The sequence below is a fragment of the Nerophis lumbriciformis genome, linkage group LG12 (genome assembly GCF_033978685.3).
Source record: "Nerophis lumbriciformis linkage group LG12, RoL_Nlum_v2.1, whole genome shotgun sequence".
Taxonomy (NCBI): Eukaryota; Metazoa; Chordata; class Actinopteri; order Syngnathiformes; family Syngnathidae; genus Nerophis; species Nerophis lumbriciformis.
Genome location: NC_084559.2, coordinates 15,519,381 through 15,543,145, shown reverse-complemented (window position 1 = coordinate 15,543,145; position 23,765 = coordinate 15,519,381). Strand labels below are relative to the sequence as shown.

At 40.9% G+C, this 23,765-nt stretch overlaps 1 protein-coding gene across 1 annotated transcript in view; it reads right to left on the bottom strand.

The window, feature by feature from the left end:
• Nucleotides 1-22,553, bottom strand: part of LOC133595789 (methylcytosine dioxygenase TET3-like) — a 57,865-nt gene extending 35,312 nt beyond the window's left edge. Inside the window, exons 1-3 of the mRNA XM_072914314.1 lie at nt 21,100-22,553; nt 16,437-19,254; nt 7,412-7,502 (exon numbers count right to left, since the gene is read on the bottom strand). Coding sequence (XP_072770415.1) covers nt 7,412-7,502; nt 16,437-19,254; nt 21,100-21,117 — 2,927 coding nt within the window. The 5' untranslated portion in view covers nt 21,118-22,553. The remainder of the gene's footprint in view (nt 1-7,411; nt 7,503-16,436; nt 19,255-21,099) is intronic.
• Nucleotides 22,554-23,765: the final 1,212 nt, after the last annotated feature.

The following is a 23,765-nucleotide window of genomic DNA, read 5'->3' as shown; positions in this document are numbered from 1 at the left end:
ATCTTAGGGTACATTAAACATATGTTTATTATTGCAAGTTTGTCCTTCAATAGAAGAGTTAACATACAAGACAACTTGTCTTTTATTAGTAAGTAAACAAACAAAGACTCCTAATTTAGCTGCTGACATATGCAGTAACATATTGTGTCATTTATACACCTATTATTTTGTCAACATTATTAAGGACAAGTGGTAGAAAATGAATGATTAATCTACTTGTTCATTTACTGTTAATATCTGCTTATTTTCTCTTTTAACATGTTCTATCTACACTTCTGTTAAAATGTAATAATCACTCATTCTTCTGTTGTTTGATACTTTACATTAGTTTTGGATGATACCACAAATTTGGGTATCAATCTGATACCAAGTAGTTACAGGATCATACATTGGTCATATTCAAAGTCCTCATGTGTCCAGGGACATATTTACTGATTTTATAAACATAATATAAATAAAAAAATGTTTTGAAAAGATTTAGTGATGCTATTTATTATTTATTTATTATTATTATTATTATTATTATTATTATTATTATTATTATTATTATTATTATTATTATTATTTATTTATTTATTTATTTATTTATTTGTTTATTTGTTTATTTATTATTTATTTATTTATTTATTTTATTTATTTATTATGTATTATTATATATTTTTCATATATTAAACATAATATAAATAATTTTTTTAAAAACTAAAGATTTTATGATGCCAAAAAATATTGACGTAATCATAGTAGTATCGACAAGATACGCTCCTCTACTTGGTATCATTACAGTGGATGTCAGGTGTAAATCCACCAATGGCATTTTTGGCTTTATTTTAACAAAAAATCTTAGGGTACATTAAACATATGTTTATTATTGCAAGTTTGTCCTTCAATAGAAGAGTTAACATACAAGACAACTTGTCTTTTATTAGTAAGTAAACAAACAAAGACTCCTAATTTAGCTGCTGACATATGCAGTAACATATTGTGTCATTTATACACCTATTATTTTGTCAACATTATTAAGGACAAGTGGTAGAAAATGAATGATTAATCTACTTGTTCATTTACTGTTAATATCTGCTTATTTTCTCTTTTAACATGTTCTATCTACACTTCTGTTAAAATGTAATAATCACTCATTCTTCTGTTGTTTGATACTTTACATTAGTTTTGGATGATACCACAAATTTGGGTATCAATCCGATACCAAGTCGTTACACGATCATACATTGGTCATATTCAAAGTCCTCATGTGTCCAGGGACATATTTATTATTATTATTATTTATTTATTTACTTATTTGTTTGTTTATTTATTATTTATTTATTTTATTTTATTTTATTTTATTTATTTATTATGTATTATTATATGGTTTTCATATATTAAACATAATATAAATAATTTTTAAAAAAAACTAAAGATTTTATGATGCCAAAAAATATTGACGTAATCATAGTAGCATCGACTAAATACGCTCTTGTACTTGGTATCATTACAGTGGATGTCAGGTGTAGATCCACCCATGGCGTTTGTTTACATTGTGACGCCGGTGAGCTACGGTGTGTAGTGAAGCATGTTTAGCTATTCCTCGTCCTGCAGTGATAATGCTACTTTACTTGTCGCCATGGAGACAAGGATTAGTGATTAAGAAGTAGCTAAAACACTGCAGACCGCGGCTGGTCCTTAACCGCTAGCTAGCCATGTCTTAAAGCACCTCTTCCTGAGGGCGTTTCAGTGTTATAACTTCACCTTTATCGTTAGTTTTTAAGCCAAAATGCGTCCGTTCTCCCTTTTCTGTCTACACACTGTGTCGGCTTGTAAGTACTCTGTGTGTGTGCGCTGCCGAACATGCTCCTCTGCTCGTAAAACCAGCAATGACACGACGTGACGACGACGGGGGGGCGGAGGACCGGTACTTTTTAGAGGCGGTATAGTACCGAATATGATTCATTAGTATCGCTTTACTCAGGGGTCGGCAACCCAAAATGTTGAAAGAGCCATATTGAACCAAAAATACAAAAACAAATCTTTCTGGAGCCGCAAAAAAATAAAAGCCGTGTTACATACAGATAGTGTGTCATGAGATATAAATTGAATTAAGAGGACTTAAAGGAAACTAAATGACCTCAAATATAGCTACAAATGAGGCATAATGAAGCAATATGTACATATAGCTAGCCGAAATAGCATGTTAGCATCGATTAGCTTGCAGTCATGCAGTGACCAAATATGTCTGAATAGCACTCCACACAAGTCAATAACATCAACACAACTCACCTTTCATGCGCAACCTTAAAAGTTTGGTGGACAAAATGAGGCAGAAAAAGAAGTGGCATAAAACACGTCCCAGAAAGTTATACATGTAAACAAACTACGGTGAGTTCAGGGACCGCCAAAATTAGTACGACAAAACGGCGCTCGCCAAATGCTCCAATCAGTGAAGCATGTTTAATATAAACAATAACAGTAACAATAAGGGAGGTTTGTGTCATGTTTGTCCTCCCACAGGAACCATATTAAAACAAAAAATATATTTTTTCCCCCCTCATCTTTTTCCATTTTTCATACATTTTTTTAAAAAGCTCCAGAGAGCCACTAAGGCGGCGTTGCCGACCCCTGGGTTAGAGTGTCCGTCCTGAGATCGGTAGGTCGTGAGTTCAAACCCCGGTCGAGTCATACCAAATACTATAAAAATGGGACCCATTACCTCCCAGCTTGGCACTTTGATTGATTGATTGAAACTTTTATTAGTAGATTGCACAGTACAGTACATATTCCGTACAATTGACCACTAAATGGTAACACCCCAATAAGTTTTTCAACTTGTTTAAGTCGAGGTCCTCGTTAATCAATTAATGGTAAGCATCGAGGGTTGGAATTGGGGGGGTTAAATCACCAAAAATGATTACCGGGCGCGGCTACCGCTGCTGCTCACTGCTCCCCTCACCCTTCAAGGGGGTGATCAAGGGTGATGGGTCAAATGCAGAGAATAATATCGCCACATCTAGTGTGTGTGTGTGACAATAATTGGTACTTTAACTTTTTAACTTTAACTATTACCGATATTTCATTCCGCACTCCATCCAGCTGTATAATCACTGGCCATACAGCAATAGATGATATCTGTCTATTACCTGACACCATAGCTACTTCTATTTGTTTATAATGTCTATTTTCTATTTTCTGCTGGATTTACTCTCTATTTTATGCTGCAGCTGTCACATATACTGTAATATTGCACATGGTAATTGTTATATATTGACATAATATAATATATGTGCAGTATATATAATGTACTGTACATATATTATGTAAATATTACGTATATATGTTATAGTTTATATCGCTATATTTAGTCTATTTATACCTGCATTGTCCTTTCCATCCTTAGACCATACTTGCCAACCTTGAGACCTCCGGGGGCGTGGTTGGGGGCGTGGTTAAGATATATATATATATATATATATATATATATATATATATATATATATATATATATATATATATATATATAAGAAATACTTGACTTTCAGTGAATTCTAGCTATATATATATATATATATATATATATATATATATATATATATATATATATATATATATATATATATATATATATATATATAAAGAAATACTTGAATTTCAGTGTTCATTTATTTACACATATACACACACATAACACTCATCTACTCATTGTTGAGTTAAGGGTTGAATTGGCCATCCTTGTTCTATTCTCTGTCACTATTTCAGAACACACACATTATACAAATATACATTATAAAATCAATAAGAAAACGGGAGCTCTAATTTGGGAGTCTGAATAAGGATCAGAAGTTCCTATATAAACATTGCGCACTCACGTCGCCTTTTTGTATTGATTACTGCAGCTGTGCTCTGGATTCATTCACAAATACAAACTACAACTCACAAACACTTTAGAGTTAGGCTCCACCATCAGAATGTGTACTTAAACTTATAAAGATCACATGGATATTATTCAGTGAGTTGATTCACCAAAACTAACCTGTTATACAGGAGGAAAAAGCACACAGGACGTTTCAATTGTTCACAGACTGGTCGCTCTCATCAGAATGACAAGACACTTCCGGTCTGCAGGTGATAGCATTCAATTGGGAAGAAACGCCCTACTGCCCCCTACTGACCAATGTGAATACTGATAAATGTGGAATGACAGCTCCAAAAACGAATTCAAACCACAAAATAAAATAAATAAATCAACACAAAAATGTGACACATTATGGGTGGGTCACATATGCATGTACAGTAGATGGCAGTATTGTCCTGTTTAAAAGTGTCACAACATTGCTGTTTACGGCAATGTTGTGAACAGGCTGTCAACACGTCACTCAGGTCCGCATGGAGCTGGAGGGGGCGTGGCCTCCAGCTCCGCCTGAATTTCGGGAGATTTTCGGGAGAAAATGTGTCCCGGGAGGTTTTCGGGAGAGGCGCTGAATTTCGGGAGTCTCCCGGAAAATCCGGGAGGGTTGGCAAGTATGCCTTACACTTTCCATCATTGTAACTGAGCTACTGTGTGGAACAATTTCCCTTCTGGATCATTAAAGTTTGTCTAAGTCTAAGTATACCGTACAACCCTATCCACAATGCCATCGTTTCATTTAAAATTTTCGGGGCTTATGCAGATCCCAAATACAGCCGGTACCAATAGGTAAGAAAAGTTGGTTTTGCTTAATACACTGCAAAAAGTCAGTGTTCAAAAACAAGAAAAAAAAAATACAAAAATGAGGGGTATTTCATTTGAACTAAGCAAAATTATCTGCCAATAGAACAAGAAAATTAGGCTTGTCAAGACTTTCCAAAACAAATAAAATTAGCTAACCTCAATGAACCCAAAAATAGCTTAAAATAAGTATATTCTCACTAATAACAAGTGCACTATTCTTGGTAGAAAAAAAACTAGACCTTTTTGCTCAATATGTTGAAAAATATTCTTAAATGAAGTAAATTCTAGTGCCATTATCTTGACATAATGATATGCGCTTGGCATTACATTTCTTGAAACCAGCAAACTTATACTAAAAACTAATTTATTGTTCTTAATGGAAAGGCAACAAGGCAACCGCTTGTTACTCTCGGGGTCTCCTAGCCGCTCAGGCAAATCATATTGTCTAAAAATGCATTTTTCCATGGATAACATGACATCACTGATCATACAAGGATCAGTGATGTCATGTATGATCAGTGTCAGAGCTTGGTCCGCATTGCCGGAAGAAAGTCGGACACGTTTCCAGTGAGGGTTGGACTCCGCCAAGACTGCCCTTTGTCACCGATTCTGTTCATAACTTTTATGGACAGAATTTCTCGACGCAGTCAAGGCGTTGAGGGGATCTGGTTTGGTGGCTGCAGGATTAGGTCTCTGCTTTTTGCAGATGATGTGGTCCTGATGGCTTCATCTGGCCGGGATCTTCAGCTCTCGCTGGATCGGTTCGCAGCCGAGTGTGAAGCGACTGGGATGAGAATCAGCACCTCCAAGTCCGAGTCCATGGTTCTCGCCCGGAAAAGGGTGGAGTGCCATCTCCGGGTTGGGGAGGAGATCTTGCCCCAAGTGGAGGAGTTCAAGTACCTCGGAGTCTTGTTCACGAGTGAGGGAAGAGTGGATCGTGAGATCGACAGGTGGATCGGTGCGGCGTCTTCAGTAATGCGGACGCTGTATCGATCCGTTGTGGTGAAGAAGGAGCTGAGCCGGAAGGCAAAGCTCTCAATTTACCGGTCGATCTACGTTCCCATCCTCACCTATGGTCATGAGCTTTGGGTTATGACCGAAAGGACAAGATCACGGGTACAAGCGGCAGAAATGAGTTTCCTCCGCCAGGTGGCGGGGCTCTCCCTTAGAGATAGGGTGAGAAGTTCTGTCATCCGCGGGGAGCTCAAAGTAAAGCCGCTGCTCCTCCACATCGAGAGGAGCCAGATGAGGTGGTTCGGGCATCTGGTCAGGATGCCACCCGATCCCCTCCCTCGGGAGGTGTTTAGGGCACGTCCAACCGGTAGGAGGCCACGGGGAAGACCCAAAACACGTTGGGAAGACTATGTCTCCCGGCTGGCCTGGGAACGCCTCGGGGTCCCCCGGGAAGAGCTGGACGAAGTGTCTGGGGAGAGGAAAGTCTGGGCTTCCCTGCTTAGGCTGCTGCCCCCGCGACCCGACCTCGGATAAGCGGAAGAAGATGGATGGATGGATGGATGTTGAAAGATATTCTTAAATGAAGTAAATGCTAGTGCCATTATCTTGACATAATGATATGCGCTCGGCATTACATTTCTTGAAACCAGCAAACTTATACTAAAAAGTAATTTATTGTTCTTAATGGAAAGGCAACAAGGCAAGCGCTTGTTGCTCTCGGGGTCTCCTAGCCGCTCAGGCAAATCATATTGTCTGAAAATGCATTTTTCCATGGATAACATGACATCATCGCGCCAAGTGCGTGCTCTTTCAGTCAATTAGTGCGCATATAATTTTGAAGAATTTATCTGAATGTGCATGAACTATTTCTGTTCAAAATTGTTAGAAATGTCACATGTTAAATGTTTAAATATTAATTGTACTGTGCCAACTGTACTACTATATGAGTACCTATTTTCTATTGTTTCATTGAAAATAAAACAGCAAAGTCCATTTGGCTGTCATCTGTTTTAATTATGAGACACAATTGTGTCAAAATTATGACTTTTTTTTTTTCATGCTTGAAATAAGAAACGATTACTTTAAAAAAAAGTAGTTTTATACTTGTGAGTGTTGATGACACAGCTTTGCAACAGTTGATATTCTAGTTTCAAGCATGTTTTACTCAATATAGGTCATCAAATCTCAGCAACAAGCTGTAATATCTTACTGAGATCATTTAGGACCAAAACACTTAAAACAAGTAAAACACTCTAACATAAAATTATCTTATCAGACAGAAAATAAGCAAATATCACCCTTATTTGAGATATTTCATCTTACTTAGATTGCAGTTTTTGCAATGCACCGTCCCTGCCTGCACGACAACAATAATGACCCTAGTAGTTGTGGCCCTAAACAATGCAAGATTTCAAAATAGGATATAAATAACTAAAAGCACCTGTTTGATTATTAAATACCTCCATCTTCTTCCTTTCCCTGCCTCACTCATCCTCTGTGGTCATCCTTTTGCTCTCTCTCTCTCTCTCTCTCTCTTCTTATCTACACTTCTCCTTCTATCATCTCCCTCATTCTCAGCTATCATCTGCTGCTGCTGCTGCGTCTGCCTTAGCCTGCATGATGATGATGATGATGATATTTCCTGCTCCTCCTGCTGGATTCTGGGTCATGCATCCCCTAAGGACAAAATGTGGGGAGGAGGAGGAGGTGGGGCGGAGAGGAATTGTGAGCATTGAGGAAGAGAAAGCGACAACTAACCGTGTCTCCATCAGGTCTCTGATGGAGGCCACCGTGGGTCCAGATCCCAAGTGGTTGTAGTAAGGCCCTTCATCTTTCTCCAGGATTTGTTCTAAGGGGAAAAAAAGTATACTTGAGATAATAATTCAATTATGTCGACCATTTCAGATATTTGCATGACAGCATTTACAGTCATGTGTTTCACTTTTTTGAATAGACATACTTTCATCAGTGGCCTAGTGGTTAGAGTGTCCACCTCTGAGATGGGTAGGTTGTGAGTTCAAACCCCGGCCGAGTCATACCAAAGACTATAAAAATGGATTGGAATTGGGGGGGTTAAATCACCAAAAATTGGATATGTCTGATAATATAGGACTGACGATATTATCAGCCGATAAATGCTTTAAAATGTAATATCGGAAATTATCGGTATCAGTTTCAAAAAGTAAAATGTGTGACTTTTTAAAACGCCGCTGTGTACACAGATGTAGGGAGAAGTACAGAGCGCCAATAAACCTTAAAGGTACTGTCTTTGCGTGCCGGCCCAGTCACATAATATCTACGGCTTTTCATACACACACAAGTGAATGCAAGGCATACTTGGTCAACAGCCATACAGGCAGGCCCGGCCCTAACCAATCTGGCGCCCTAGGCAAGATTTTAGGTGGCGCCCCCCCACATCGGCAGTGAAGTGTATATACTCACAAGAACCTGAATAGCTTTGTCTTTGACCTTTTTTTTTTTACTTACAACTATACCTAATATATAAAGGGGTGGAAAAGTGACTATTACCTGCAGGGCAAACATTAGCTAACCAGAAGGCAATAACAATGTAAACAAAAAACACCTGCTTGGGAGAGATCTAATACAAACATTTATATGCACGTACAACACTTAGAACTTTTAGTATATCAGTATGTGGAATTAAATTATGGAATGGATTAAGTAAAAAAGTTAAAAATTGTACTGATATGATCCAGTTTAAGAGGTTGTTCAAAATAATAGTGCTTACAGAGTACAAAGAAGAAGAATTATGAGAAATACTTTCAACCTTATTGAAAATAAGATATTCTTCATCTCAGTATGTTAATAATGACTGAATTAATTAATTAATTACATAGTACAAAACTGTTGTATACTAACTCATAGATGTTATTTTATTATATAAAAAGGTCAGTAAATGATTCTATATATTTGTAAACGCTTTGAAGTGGGAAAGAGGTAGGATTAAATAAGCTTTGCTTCTTCCTACTCCTTTTCGGGCATGATGTAAAATGAAATGATATGAAATTGTGTGATGTATTATGATGTAAGTGTGTTCATGTTCGAAATAAACTAAAGAAAGAAAGAAATGTCCCTGAGGAATGTAAAGTGGGAGTACTGTAATTACCTAACGTTACATTATTATTTTCCATAACAATTTAGCCCCCTCCACAATATTAACCCGACGTTAAAACACAACTATTAGCAATTGCCGAATCATGTAACATTAGCTTAATGCTAAAAAGCCAGGTTACTATCACATTCTGTAACAGACAAATAATTTCATGTAGGCTAACGTTACCTACCTGCTACCTCTGTCTTTTCTCGTTTCTACTCCTCTTCTTTTCTCTTTTTTCTTCCCTGGGCACCTGACAGTTTTGGCATCTTGTGTTGATTTTTTGATGTGGGGACGTCCAAAAAGAGTCACGATACGGGAAGGGAGGGGGCGCACCGTGCGGGGGAGGAGGGGGCGTAATGTTGTAACAAATAATATTTCTATTAAATAGGCTTTACTTTGCATTTTAATTAACGTGGGATTATTTTTTGTATTTAGAAATAATAGTACCAACTTATTTATTTATTTATTAATTTTTTCTCCCAACATTTGTGGCACTGGCGTGGCGCCCCCTGATGGACGGCGCCCTTAGCATTTGCCTATACGGCCTATGCCACGGGCCGGCCCTGCATACAGGTCACACTGAGGGTGGCCGTATAAACAACTTTAACACTGTTACAAATATGCGCCACACTGTGAACCCACACCAAACAAGAATGACAAACACATTTCGGGAGAACATCCGCACCGTAACACAACATAAACACAACAGATCAAATACCCAGAACCCCTTGCAGCACTAACTCTTCCGGGACGCTACAATATACACCTCCCTACCCCTTACAAAACCTTGCCCACCTCAACCCCACCCACCTCAACCTCCTCATGCTCTCTCAGGGAGAGCATGTCCCAAATTCCAAGCTGCTGTTTTGAGGCATGTTAAAAAAAAAGAATGCACTTTGTGACTTCAATAATAAATATGGCAGTGCCATGTTGGCATTTTTTTGTCCATAACTTGAGTTGATTTATTTTGGAAAACCTTGTTACATTGTTTAATGCATCCAGCGGGGCATCACAACAAAATTAGGCATAATAATGTGTTAATTCCACGACTGTATATATCGGTATCGGTTGATATTGGAATCGGTAATTAAGAGTTGGACAATATCGGAATAACGGATATCGGCAAAAAAGCCATTATCGGACATCTCTACCAAAAATGTTTCCCGGGCGCGGCCACCACTGCTGCTCACTGCTCCCCTCACCACCCAGGGGTATGGAACAAGGGGATGGGTCAAATGCAGAGGACATATTTCACTACACCTAGTGTGTGTGTGACAATCTCTATTGTAGCGTCCCGGACGAGTTAGTGCTGCAAGGGGTTTCTGGGTATTTGTTCTGTTGTGTTTATGTTGTGTTACGGTGCGGATGTTCTCCCGAAATGTGTTTGTCATTCTTGTTTGGTGTGGGTTCCCAGTGTGGCGCATATTTGTAACAGTGTTAAAGTTGTTTATACGGCCACCCTCAGTGTGACCTGTATGGCTGTCGACCAAGTATGGCTTGCATTCACTTGTGTGTGTGTGAAAAGTCGTAGATATTATGTGATTGGGCCGGCACGCAAAGGCAGTGCCTTTAAGGTTTATTGGCGCTCTGTACTTCTCCTTACGTCCGTGTACACAGCGGCGTTTTAAAAAGACATACATTTAACTTTTTGAAATCGATACCGATAATTTCCGATATTACATTTTAAAGCATTTATCGGCCGATAATATCGGCACTCCGATATTATCGGACATCTCTACTTGTGACTTTTGTCAGCGGCATAAGAAGAACTGGCGGTTTTTGAACCTATGACAATCTGTTGGCATTATTTTTCTCCATTTGTTCATATTTTTATCTAGATTCTTCTGTCTTCATATAATATTTTATACTCTTATCTCACAGAGCAGCAAAGGTAACTGTGTTGTATGCAGAGGTGGGACCAAGTCATTGTTTTGCAAGTCACAAGTAAGTCTCAAGTCTTTGCCCTCAAGTCCGAGTCAAGTCCCGAGTCAAGACAGGCAAGCCCCGAGTCAAGTCCAAAGTCAAGACTGGAAAGTCTCAAGTCAAGTCCTAAGTCCTGCATTTTGAGTTTCGCGTCCTTTCAAGTCCTTTTAACCACAGACTAATATATTAACACAGATTGTGTATGCTTTTCAAACGCTGTATTTATTTATTAAAACAAGTGCATTTTAAATTGCAGGAAAGAAAATTGTGCTGACATTGCACTTCATAATAGCACTATTAACCAGTCATTTTAAACATTAACTCATTCCTTTACAGAACAAACACATTGAAAAATAAAGTGCAAATGTACTTATTTGTACAAAAGTGTTAACATTGAAAAAACATGACATATACGTGAACATAACAAAAAAGTTGTACTTTTTATATGTCAGGGCCCTATGCTGCCTTGCATTTGCAAAAGACCAAATTAGCCAAGAGTCTGTCAGTCATTTGTGCACGATGGGGGCGTAGTATGAAGCCACCATGGCTGAAAACTCGCTCCACTGGAGCACTGGAGGCAGGCACTGCCAAGACTCTCATGGCCACTCGGAACAGTGAAGGAAGAGTCTTCATGTTCAATGCCCAGAACAAAAGGGGGGAGAGAGTTGTTTTGGGTTGGTGCACTACTTGTAAGTGTATCTTGTGTTTTTTATGTTGATTTAATTTAAAAAAGAAAAAAATATATATATATTTCTTGTGCGGCCCGATACCAATCGATCCACGGACCAGTACCGGGCCGCGGCCCGGTGGTTGGGGACCACTGAGGTAAACAACCAACAGTATGTCAGAAAGCTAGCTAAAACGGTACACATATTCATAATATAGTATACATTTTAACTGACCTTTATTTTATTATTTTTGTCTTTTTTTAGGTGGCTAAAATACGCGGTGCTGCTGACCGCCGTCTAACGTTACGTGTGATATATTGACTAATGTAACCCTGCTTAAAAAAAATCACTGAACAAAAAGTATGAATAAGGTAGTGAACTGCAACAGATTCCCGTGTTTGCAATAACGTTATAACGTTAGCAGTGAGTTTACAGCCTCACTGATTTAACTACACAGCAAATAAAAGTCACGTTACTTAGCCAATAAACGTTATCTTACATTCAAAACTTACCGTTCTTTGTGCAACTTCAAATGCCGGACGAAGTTGGAAGTTGTTGCCTCTCCATCAGTCATTTTCGAACCGCATGTGTTGCATACTGCAAACCGTTTTGTGTTGACCACCTCGTAATTTTTATACCCAAACAAAATAATTTTAGGTATCATTTTTTGTTCACTGGCGTGTGGTTTGGACATGTCTTCTTCGTTGGTTGTCCTGCAATTTGATTGGATGAATGCTGTGTGATGAAAACAAAGTAGATCTAATTTGATTGGCTGTTGTACTGAGAGCACACCAGCTGACACACGCAACGCTGATAGACAAGTACACAATGAAAAATACGGAGAGCTCCCGAATAACTTTTTCATCTTTGGATTTTGGGGAAAGTAGCAAGTCATGTCAAGTCATGTCAATTCAAAAGGCTCAAGTCCAAGTGAAGTCACAAGTCATTGATGTTAAAGTCTAAGTCGAGTTGCAAGTCTTTTTACATTTTGTCAAGTCGAGTCTAAAGTCATCAAATTCATGACTCGAGTCTGACTCGAGTCCAAGTCATGTGACTCGAGTCCACACCTCTGGTTGTATGTCTTGACTACCATGACAATAAAACTTGTGTACATGCGGAAATCTTCGCTTCGTTCAAATTAGAGCGTCATGATCCTGTTGATGATTTTTGTTTGGTTTTGTATTGTGTAGTTATATTTATATGCTCATTAATATTCTGTGACTGTAAATTGTTTGCTTGTTGATGCTTTTATTTGTTTCTGTATTGTGTAGTTATAATTATATGCTGTTACTTGTAATTGTATTGAGTTTGTGGACCCCGGGAAGACTAGTGGGTTGTTGTGGCAACCAGCTAATGGGGATCCTTAACATACTTGCCAACCCTCCCGGATTTTCCGGGAGACTCCCGAAATTCAGCGCCTCTCCCGAAAACCTCCCGGGACAAATTTTCTCCCGAAAATCTCCCGAAATTCAGGCGGAGCTGGAGGCCACGCCCCCTCCAGCTCCATGCGGACCTGAGTCCGCTTTCCCACAATATAAAGAACGTCTACAGTAAAGCAGTCCGTCTGCCGTAAACAGCAATGTTGTGACACTCTTAAACAGCACAATACAATACTGCCATCTAGTGCATTTGATGAAAGAACTTTTGTGCGTGCCACACAGCAATGCATCATCAGAGAGGGTGTTCAGCATGGTTAGAAAGATAGTGACAGAGAATAGAACAAGGATGGACAATTCAACCCTTAACTCAACAATGAGTAGATGAGTGTTATGTGTGTGTATATGTGTAAATAAATGAACACTGAAATTCAAGTATTTATTTTATATATATATATATATATATATATATATATATATATATATATATATATATATATATAGCTAGAATTCACTGAAAGTCAATTATTTCTTATGTATATATATATATATATATATATATATATATATATATATATATATATATATATATATATATATATATATATATCCATCCATCCATCCATCCATTTTCTACCGCTTATTCCCTTCGGGGTCGCAGGGATATATATATATATATATATATATATATATATATATATATATATATATATATATATATATATATATATATATATATATATATATATATGAAATACTTGACTTGGTGAATTCTAGCTGTAAATATACTCCTCTCCTCTTAACCACGCCCCCACCCCAACCACGCCCCCCACCCCCCACCCCCCGAAATTGGAGGTCTCAAGGTTGGCAAGTATGATCCTTAATAAAAATAAAAATAAAATCTTAACTCAGTGGGTCAGCAACCTGCGGCTCCTTAGTGCCGCCCTAGTGGCTCCCTGGGGCATTTTTAAAAAAGGATTGAAAATGGAAAAAGATGGGGGGGAAATCCTTTTTTTGTTTTGGTATGTTTTTTGTTTGAGGACAAACATGACACAGTTTGTTTACATGTAAAATCTTCCACTTCTTCTCGCATTATGTATTTTTTTAAATATACAGTCGCGATCAAAAGTTGACATATACTTGTAAAGAACATAATGTCATGGCTGTCTTGAGTTTCCCAATAATTTCTACAACTCTTATTTTTTTTGTGATAGAGTTATTGGAGCACATACTTGTTGGTCACAAAAAACATTCATGAAGTTTGCTTCTTTTATGAATTTATTATGGGTCTACTGAAAATGTGGGGGTTAATGTTAATGTTAATATTTGCTTACATGTCCCTTGGCAAGTTTACCTGCAATAAGGCGCTTTTGGTAGCCATCCACAAGCTTCTGCTTGAATTTCTGACCACTCCTCTTGACTAAATTGGTGCAGTTCAGCTAAATTTGTTGGTTTTCTGACAAGGACTTGTTTCTTCAGCATTGTCCACACGTTTAAGTCAGGACTTTGGGAAGGCCATTCTAAAATCTTAATTCTAGCCTGATTTAGCCATTCCTTCACCACTTTTGACGTGTGTTTGGGGTCATTGTCCTGTTGGAACACCCAACTGCGCCCAAGACCCAACCTCCGGGCTGATGATTTTAGGTTGTCCTGAAGAATTTAGAGGTTTCATTCGCCCATTTACTCTCTGTAAAGCACCAGTTCCATTGGCAGCAAAACAGGCCCAGAGCATAATACTACCACCATCATGCTTGACAGTAGGCATGCTGTTCCTGGGATTAAAGGCCTCACCTTTTCTCCTCCAAACATATCGCTGGGTATTGTGGCCTAAAAGCGCAATTTTTGTTTCATCTGACATCACATGGACAAAGATAAGACCTTCTGGATGAACGTCGTAGAAATGATTGGGAAACTCAAGACAGCCATGACATTATGTTCTTTACAAGTGTAAACTGTATATATAATTACCTTATTCTTGTGCTAGACTAGCAGTAATAACACTACTGCCATGCGGGCACAAAAACAACATGTAGCCACGGTGAAAAAAAGAATGTTTGTCACCTTTCGATGACGCATAGTTTGGATAAACGCGAAATGAACAATCAGACGTATCTGATTCATATCCACATATTTGGATTTGAATACAACGGATTTGTACTGTTCACGCTGACATGGGGCAAGGTTTTTCTTTGGACGGTGTCGGAGGCAGATATTTACATATATTCGAATTTAAGTGTTACTTCTTTTATTTCATAGTCATATTTGAAAACAGCTCGTGTTTTTCCATTTCTTCTCTTTCTGTTTGTCCGCAAGTAAACTGTGTGTGTTAACCTTGAGGCTTTGGAATGTAAGAAGGAGAGATAATGTGCATGTGTTTTGACTAGAGAGATTTAAGAGGAGAGAGGGTTTTGGTCGGGGGGACAGACCATCTTAGCGGGGCGATCCGAATGTTCTATGCTGTCTCTGTCAATGTATATATGCAAAGCTTTGCAAATATATTACAAAATACCTATTCTGTCTCTGGTGGTTTTTCAACTCAGCTTTAAGTGTCGTAAAGAGCTTGGGAGCGACTTGTGACTTGAATTCCCTGGGAGGAACAACTGGTCCAAAATGCAACAACGGGCAGAGATTCAGAATTAATCAATTAGAGTTAACACGGTAATTTGACACCACTTTGAAAAACATTAACCTAGTTATAATTAACCATTTTGAAGTGGAGTGGGAAGGGTTTTTGGCGACACCAAGTGGCCACAATGATTCATTAAGTCAAACTAATAAATCAAATTATGCCGACACACTTTGTATCTGTAAGTAGTATGCATGGAATTGTTTGAAACTTGTTTATATTGATACATGTGGTGTTTTAGACTGCAATATTGTTTAATTAAGCACACTTTTTACGTATGTCTAGCGTGTGTGCTATTGTGTGCTTAGCTGTTGTGTAGCTGCTAGCTCCTATAAGCCCATAGCCTACCAGGTTTACCTTTCGTAAATGGCTTCGCTAAAATACAAGAAAAGACTAAGCGTGTTTGCGTGTTAGATGTTAACTGGCTGTCATCCATCCATTTTCTACTGCTTGTCCCTTTTGGGGTCGCGGGGGGTGATGGAGCCTATCTCAGCTGCATTCGGGCGGAAGGCGGTGTACACCCTGGACAACACAGATAGACAGACCACACTCACACACTAGGGCCAATTTAGTGTTGCCAATCAACCTATCCACAGGTGCATGTCTTTGGAGGTGGGAGGAAGCCGGAGTACCCGGAGGGAACCCACGCAGTCACGGGGAGAACATGCAAACTCCACACAGAAAGATCCCGAGCCCGGGATTGAACTCAGGACCTTCGTATTGTGAGGCAGACGCACTAACCCCTACTACAATTAAGCTCGTTTTGGTTACCAGTGGAGCTAGCACTAAATTCAAACAATATGTTTAGGTGTAAAACAAATAATGTAATGTTTTTCTATGGGAAAGAAGAGGTGTCTTTTTAGAGAGAGCTTCTTACTTGTTTCAGGTATCCAGTAATTAATTAATTAAGAGACCGAGTATATATTGATTGTCTGAAGAAATGCAGTACTATTGCGTCGCAGAGATGACATGTAGTGCCTCCTATTGATTGCATGTTCCCTACTACCTAATTTTTTATAGGAACATTTTATTCATGGACGCACAGGTGTAATATTGACCCGAGCTGACTTACCCACACAGGTGCAAGTGGGGAACTCTGCCTGTAAGTCTTTAGAAGGAGTATCCAGCAAGTTCTTGGTGGGGGTGTCTAGATATTGCAGAGGAGACTCCAAGAACCCTTTCAAAGATGGAGAACAAGGCAGGCCGTTCTTTGTTGGTGTGTCGTCCTCAGAGTAGCAAGTGGTGGAAAGTACAGCTACATCACCCGTGGTTTCAATTTTCATCCGTTTAGGCAAGGGCGAACATGGTATGCTGAACGCATCTTCTATCTGACTGTGTTGCTGCTGCTGTTGGATGATGTCCCTCTGTCCCCACATTGGGCTCTCTATGGATGTTTGGCTTGAGGTTACTTCCCTTTGGGCTTCAGGGTTATCTTTGTTAACAGCCATATCCTTACTGTTCATATGAGGCGTGGAGCTGGACTCAGGGGTGTGGATGAAGGGAGTAATCTGGGTGTTAGAAGATGCTGTGAGATTGGGGTCCGGGCCACTGGACTGGGATTTGTTTCTTATCTGAGAAGCCAGATCAGTCGCAGACATGGCTTGGCTAGAAGGTGTGTCTGCAGCAGCTGAGTCCCCAAATTCTGCTTCAAACTGACGGATCAGTTCTTCATACTTGGGGTCTATGTTAATGAGACCCGGTAACTGTGAGGTGTTGGGTGGAGATGTGGAGGTCAGATATGAGGCAGGACTGGCAGTGTTAGGGGCTGAACTAACCACTTCCTCTGGTTTAGCATTGGTTGCATGGGCCATTGCTGGGGGCAGAGAGCCTATGGGAGCCGGCGTGTTTGCTGACGAAGCAGAACTCGTTAAAGAGGGAGGCAATGAGAGGTTGGAAATGGATACCTGAGATTGGGCTTGGGCAGGGAGGCCTGCAGCAGCCACCTGAGAGGAGTTACTGTGGAAGGACATAGGGGGCAGTGAACCCGCAGGTTGCAGACTGGTCAGGGTGTTGGCTTGGCCGGTGGTGATTTGAGTCTTAGGCAGGAAAGTTGGCACAGAGGCTTTTTGCTTAGTCTTCTTGATTATAATCTGTTTGGGTTTAGGAAGAGGAGGGCCTGGGAGCATCCCACTCATAGCTTTTAAGACAGGAGATCCATTTTTCTTCTTTTTGGGTTCCTTGGGCTCCTGTTTTATGTTTAGATGAGTCAAACCATTGGCTTCCATCTGTGGCCACCATTTTTTTAAGTTTTGACAAGCCACAGGGGCACCAAAGCCAGAAGGATGATTAGAGAAGAGGTTTCTCTTGTAGTGAAGGTGCTGTTGCAGAGCTGCCTGAGTTGAGTGTCTGATGGCTGCTTGCCCAGGAGACAAAGGAGAGCCAGGGTAGTGGTGAGACAGAAACTGCCCATTTGCCACGTTGCCATGTCCCATGGAGGCAGAATGATGGTAGAGCTCGTCAGAGTCTGGCTCTTGCTTTATTCTGGGCAAAGCTGGCTGGTCCTGTGCCTGGAAACCCCCATTCTGGCTTAACTGCTGTGTGACTGGAAGTTTGAAAGATGCATTGCCAGACTTGCTGCTGGTGTCACCCAGCAGCTGTTTGAGCTCTGTCATGGGGTCTGATCTAGCATGAGGTGCACCAGCATAATGGGATAAGGACTCAGATTTCCTACGCATAAATACTTTCTGTTCTTCAGAGCCTCTGTTTGGATCATGCAGCCACTGTTGGGGATTCTGGCCAAAGCCTTGAGGATTTCCTTGACCTGGAAAGGGAGAGGTAGAAGCATGGGGGGGCTGGCCCTGTGACTGGGGTCTATGGTGCTCACAGGACACTGCTGTTTGCTGGTCAGTGTGTAATCCTGGAGGGACGGACTGAGAGCGTGCGGATGGTATTAAGTTAGTGCCATTTGGTGACGGAGATGAAAGGTTTTGGTGATGTTGATGATGGAGGAGGTTATTATTAAAGAGAATGTGACCTGGAAGACCAACACCTTGAGTCCCAGTACCAGATAACTGTGTGAGGGCTTCTATGGCAATGGCTGTCTGTAGACTGACATTCCTTTCCTTGGCTATCGACAGCACCTGGGGAGAACAGGGAATTGGAGGAAGTTTGGAGTAGGGCACTTGGCCAGTGTGTGGGCCTTTTGTTCGCTGTTGCTGTTGGGGGTATGAAGAAGACAAGTGGCCACCATTAGTCTGGAGATAGGACTGGTTCTGCAGATGGGGCTGCTGAATGGTGGACTGCAAATGTGGTGAATCATTCGTCTTGCTGGTGCTTTGAGCCTGACTAGTTGCCAACTTAATCTTCTTCTCCAGCCACTCCAGGTAGTCTGGGCAGTCCGGCCCTTCACAGTTACAGTTAGGCGGCTTGTGACCATGTTTCGCGTGGTTCAGTGCTGTCTGTAGAGTGTTCATGTTTTCTGGAGATTGGTGGCTTGAGTCAGGAGCCAATGAGTGTTTGATCCTAGCCCCATCAGGTCCCATCTCTTGGGTAAACTTCTCATACAGCTGTTTTGTCAAAGGCTGCACTTGGAGGCAAGAAGTAGAGGGAGAAGGTGCTAGGGTGCCAGCAATGGCAGAAAAATTAACCAGATTTTGAGCATCCTCCATATCCACGTGGTGGACATGTTCTCTTCGGTTTCCATGACTGCTGTTGTTCAAAGATGGCTGTTGTTGGTCATTGCCATGTTCTGCCACCCAGCACTGCCTTGGGGGTACACTTCCTGCCCTCTTCTGCTCTGTTTCCATTGATGAATCATTATCATCTGAGTAGCAATTCACACCATTGGATAGTTCCTGGCTCAGCACGCCTTCCTGGAGGCGGTCTGGTGACCCAATTTCCATCTGCTCTCCACCTCTGGGGCCATCCAATGAAGTGACTTTGTGAATACTCTGAAAAACAGAAAGAGGGAAGTTATTTTTTCAATAAATAAAGTTATGCATCGCTATTTTAAAAATATTTTATATCGGGTTCAAACTTTTTCCAAATGAGTCCCTATGGGTTGTGGTCAAAATGCCTCTAAAATTATTAGACAAATGGTCAATGACTTATGGAAAACTGGTTGCTATGTGCCTTTGCAAAGATTTGCAGCCATGTTTTCAACAAGCCTTTCTTAAACTTTACAGACTTGTGAGAACCAAACGTCGTGATTCTTAAACTCAGTCCTACTTTTGTGGTCAAATGTTGGGGTTTAATAACAGCACCACCATGAGGTGCATTTGTAAAAACACGGTAGCACAGGCAACATTGTAAGGGTGCATGTTCTGCTAAGTGTCATTCTTTTTGTGAAACAGTTCAGAAGTGAAAGAGTTACACCATGTGTTTTTTAACACAAAAGTTTATACCACAGCCCAGCAACCCGTAAATGGTTCCCTTCGTCCCTTCGGGATCTTTAAAAAGAGAGTCCTCCAAAAATGAGTCAATTCAGCATGGACGAACTCATTTGCTTGTAAAGCCAAGAAAAAATACAACTTTTGAAAGTATACAAGCTGCTCCAGACTATTTTTACATTGTGGGAAAGGTGGTCAAATATCTACACTACTCTATAGGCTTGGTCTCAAAATATACACACACTAAAACTCCCAACTCTAAGCTTTTCTGCACACCCAAACTGACAAATAACAGAAACAACATTATTCCAGCCTCATCTTCCCTTATCCATGTTTTCCTTCCAACATCTCAAACGTACACTAGAGCACACCCAGCGCTGCAAGGTCAGGTCAAACAGGTTATGAGTAAGTAAGGCAATAACTGTTTCTGCAGAGGAGAGTTTTTACAACATGTGATATACATGTCAGTGTTCATACACCAGAAATGTTAAGACTATGCCTCACAGTCCTTAAACTATATGCTAAGAATTACTTGTCATTGGTCATAATAAAGGAATGTTACTGTTGAGGTTGCTTTTTGTCAATAATGTTCTTTTATAGTCAAAACAGCAAACTAAGGATTAGAGTCAAAAGTTATAGTAAATGCTGTGTCATTGTAAGGAACTTTTCAAGCATTTAATTACCAGACTACCAAAATATTCTATGGTCTTTTGAATGCACCTTCTGTGTGGTGTGTCTAGTCAGGGTCCCGGGGGTGTTGATGAGGTGGTTTGGGGTTAGAATGTGGGGGGGGTTTGAAGGTGGTTGCAGCCAACAGCCGGCAGGCAATACGTGAGAGGCCTCATGTCCGCACTATCAGCGGCATCACACGGGAAAGAGGAAGGGGGTGGGGGCTGTGCACGGCTGTTATGAGAACTGCAGTGTGTTGAAACACAGAATGTCTGCACACACACACACACACACACTACACACAGCTCACAGTGACAGTTTATCATGCACACGCAATGTCACTGGCTCAACACCACAAACGCAGTGTGTTTTGTGCAAAACAAAGTGACAGCTGACCATCAATGATAAAACGTCAAAGACCGTAATGCAGAGCCTCCCACGGCACGTAGCGTAATATTTCCGTATTTTACTACACGCCAAGCATTCCTTTGTCACAAAGACACACACTTCTTGGCACACATCCAAAAGGGGAAAAAAAAACCTTCACCTCAGGAGCCCTTTAAATCGGACGCATCGCCTCAGCTGACAGAATAAAAATGAAAGAGGGAGGAGACAAAGCACGCGACGCGCGGTGTTGCTAGGGGGATTCAGTCAAACCCCGATCCCGGGTTCCCGGTTCTCCCCCCTTGGTAGACGGAGCGTGGAGAAGACATCATGACAACATCAAGTTCAACTTACGTGGCCCGAGACTTCCATAGGCGCCGGTCGGAGAGCAGAAAGCCGCGAGGAGGCCGGCAGAGAGGAGCATGAGCGTCGTTTGAGGTGTCAGGACGGCATGCGAGTAATTGGACCGTCTCGGGTTGCGTTGTTGACTTCTTTCATCCGGCCAGAAGGAGCGAGCGGCAAAATCCACGAGCGCGTTCCGGCCACACATAAATAACACACCTCCCCGCCGTCCTCATTCTCTTAGCCTCTCCTTATGGCCGCCACCTTCCCTCTGCTCCCTTCTTTCTCATTATCTCTCTGCTCCTCCCTTCCCTTTTTCAATATCCTCTTTCTCTCTTTCTTTCTTCCCGTCTCTCGGCTACACATGCAGTCGGTTTCTCTTCAATCAACACCCTCCCCCCCTTTTTGCCTCTCTCTCCGTCTATCTCTCTCTATTCCCCTCCCTCTCACGCTGCTTTTACCTCCATCTCCCCTGCTCTCTCTCTCTTCAGTGTGTGCAGAGCGAGAGGCCATTATCTGAGCCACGGCGGGCACGTACGTCGGAATGGAGGAGTGTGCAATGAACAGAAACAGAAAGAGCCGTGGGCTGCGGTCCCTAGGAAACCACATGCCGACTGCCTCCAGCTCCACCTCCTCTTCCGCATATCCCACAGTTCACATCAGCTGTTCCGTTTGTCCCTTTAAAATTGGCGACTTGTTCGAGGAAACGTTACAACCGCTGCCTCGTCCTTTCCATTTCGTCCCCGCGAGCCTGGTTCTTCCATCGCCGCTGGGTCCTTGGCATTGGTATTACGCTGGCAGTCGTGGGAGTGAGCCTTTTCTCCAAGATGGAAAAGGGAATTTTCTGCGAATACAAGGGGAAGGACAGGATGCGGCTACATGGAAGGTACGCCGGATGACACTTTGTCGTCAGCGAGCAGGACAACGTACTGAGGAGAGCGACGGCACAAAGTGGGGATTCAATGGAACAAGTCATAGCAGCTACTAGTCGGATCAAAAGTCACTCTGCTACTTCTCCGATGGACGGAGGCTCCAAACGGGAAGAGCGCTGCCGTTCGAAGAACCCTAACCCAAACACATTAGCTTTCTCCTGTCCTGTCCGTTGAACCTCCGTCGTCGCCTCGCCTATTGTCGTCAACCCCTTTCCTCTCGCCTAATCGCTGGCTGATCGGCCTCGCGGAGTCTGTCCTCTTGTTTACGGTCGCTGGATTTTCCCATTCGCAGCCAGGTGAATCATGAGAACATGGCCGCCCCGTCCGTTAGCTACTGCCTGCTGTCATTCTTTGACATTACCCAGCGTTAGCCAACTTCCCCGGGCCTGACTTCCTCTCTTTACTATGGGCTTTTCCTCTTAGCCTCCCTCGCTCTCTCTGTTTCTACAGGCTTTTTCTCAGTCTGTGTTCCTCTCAGCCCTGTCTCCTTGGAGCTTACGAAACAACTCTCCCGGTCCCGGCGACTGTACATTATCTGCTCCTCACGTATTTTTTTTTTTTGTACACACGCGCACACAACAGATGAGCGTCAAATCCCGAAATGAAACAGCGCAGCCTGAGCAGTCCAAAGCCAAGGAAGAGAAGTGGAGCATAGGTCACGTGGCAGCAAGAGGACCAATGAGCGCGAGGGAAGGGCGGTGAGCGGGTGAAGCAGGGAAGCCGTTGTTGATGACATGAACGTATCATCGCCGCCATGGTGTCATCATTACCACGAGCATAACATCGTAGGCGTCATGTGACACATCACCAATGACACACGCGAACTGGAAAACTTTGTCCACCGGCAGCAGTGACACAGCAGTTGGGGGCGCAACACTCTCAGATCACGTGCTCACCCGTCGTCATTTTAGTAACTTTTGTTCGTCTGGTCATTAGACTTAGTGTTGGCAAAACTAGATATCGGAGTAAACTGGTATAGAAACATACTAGACATGTCAAAGATGCTTATTTTGAACAGTAAGCACATATCTGACATCATGTTCTAAATCTGGGGTTTTTACTATTTAACAGGCCAAGGACCCCCAATCTGACGGCGCGATGGAGCAGGGACCCCCGAAATATATATACCGTATTTTTCGGACTATAAGTCGCAGTTTTTTTCATAGTTTGGCCGGGCTCCAGTGTAACTTATATATGTTTTTTTCCTTTTTCATTATGCATTTTCGGCAGGTGCGACTTATACTCCGGTGCGACTTATACTCCAAAAAATACGGTATATATATATATATATATATATATATATATATATATATATATATATATATATATATATATCTATATATATATATATATATATATATATATATATATATATACACTATTCAAATAATACACAGGTTTATTTATCCATGTTTTTATTTTAAACAATTTAGTAGTATTGTCCCAATACCAATATTTTGGTACCGGTACATAAGTCACAGTTTTTTTCATAGTTTGGTCGGGCTCCAGTGCAACTTATATATGTTTTTTTCCTTTTTTATTATGCATTTTCGGCAGGTGCGTCTTATACTCCGGTGCGACTTATACTCCAAAAAATACGGTATATATATATATATATATATATATATATATATATATATATATATATATATATATATATATATATATATATATATATATATATATATATATATATATATATGTATATATATATATATATATATATATATATATATATATATATAT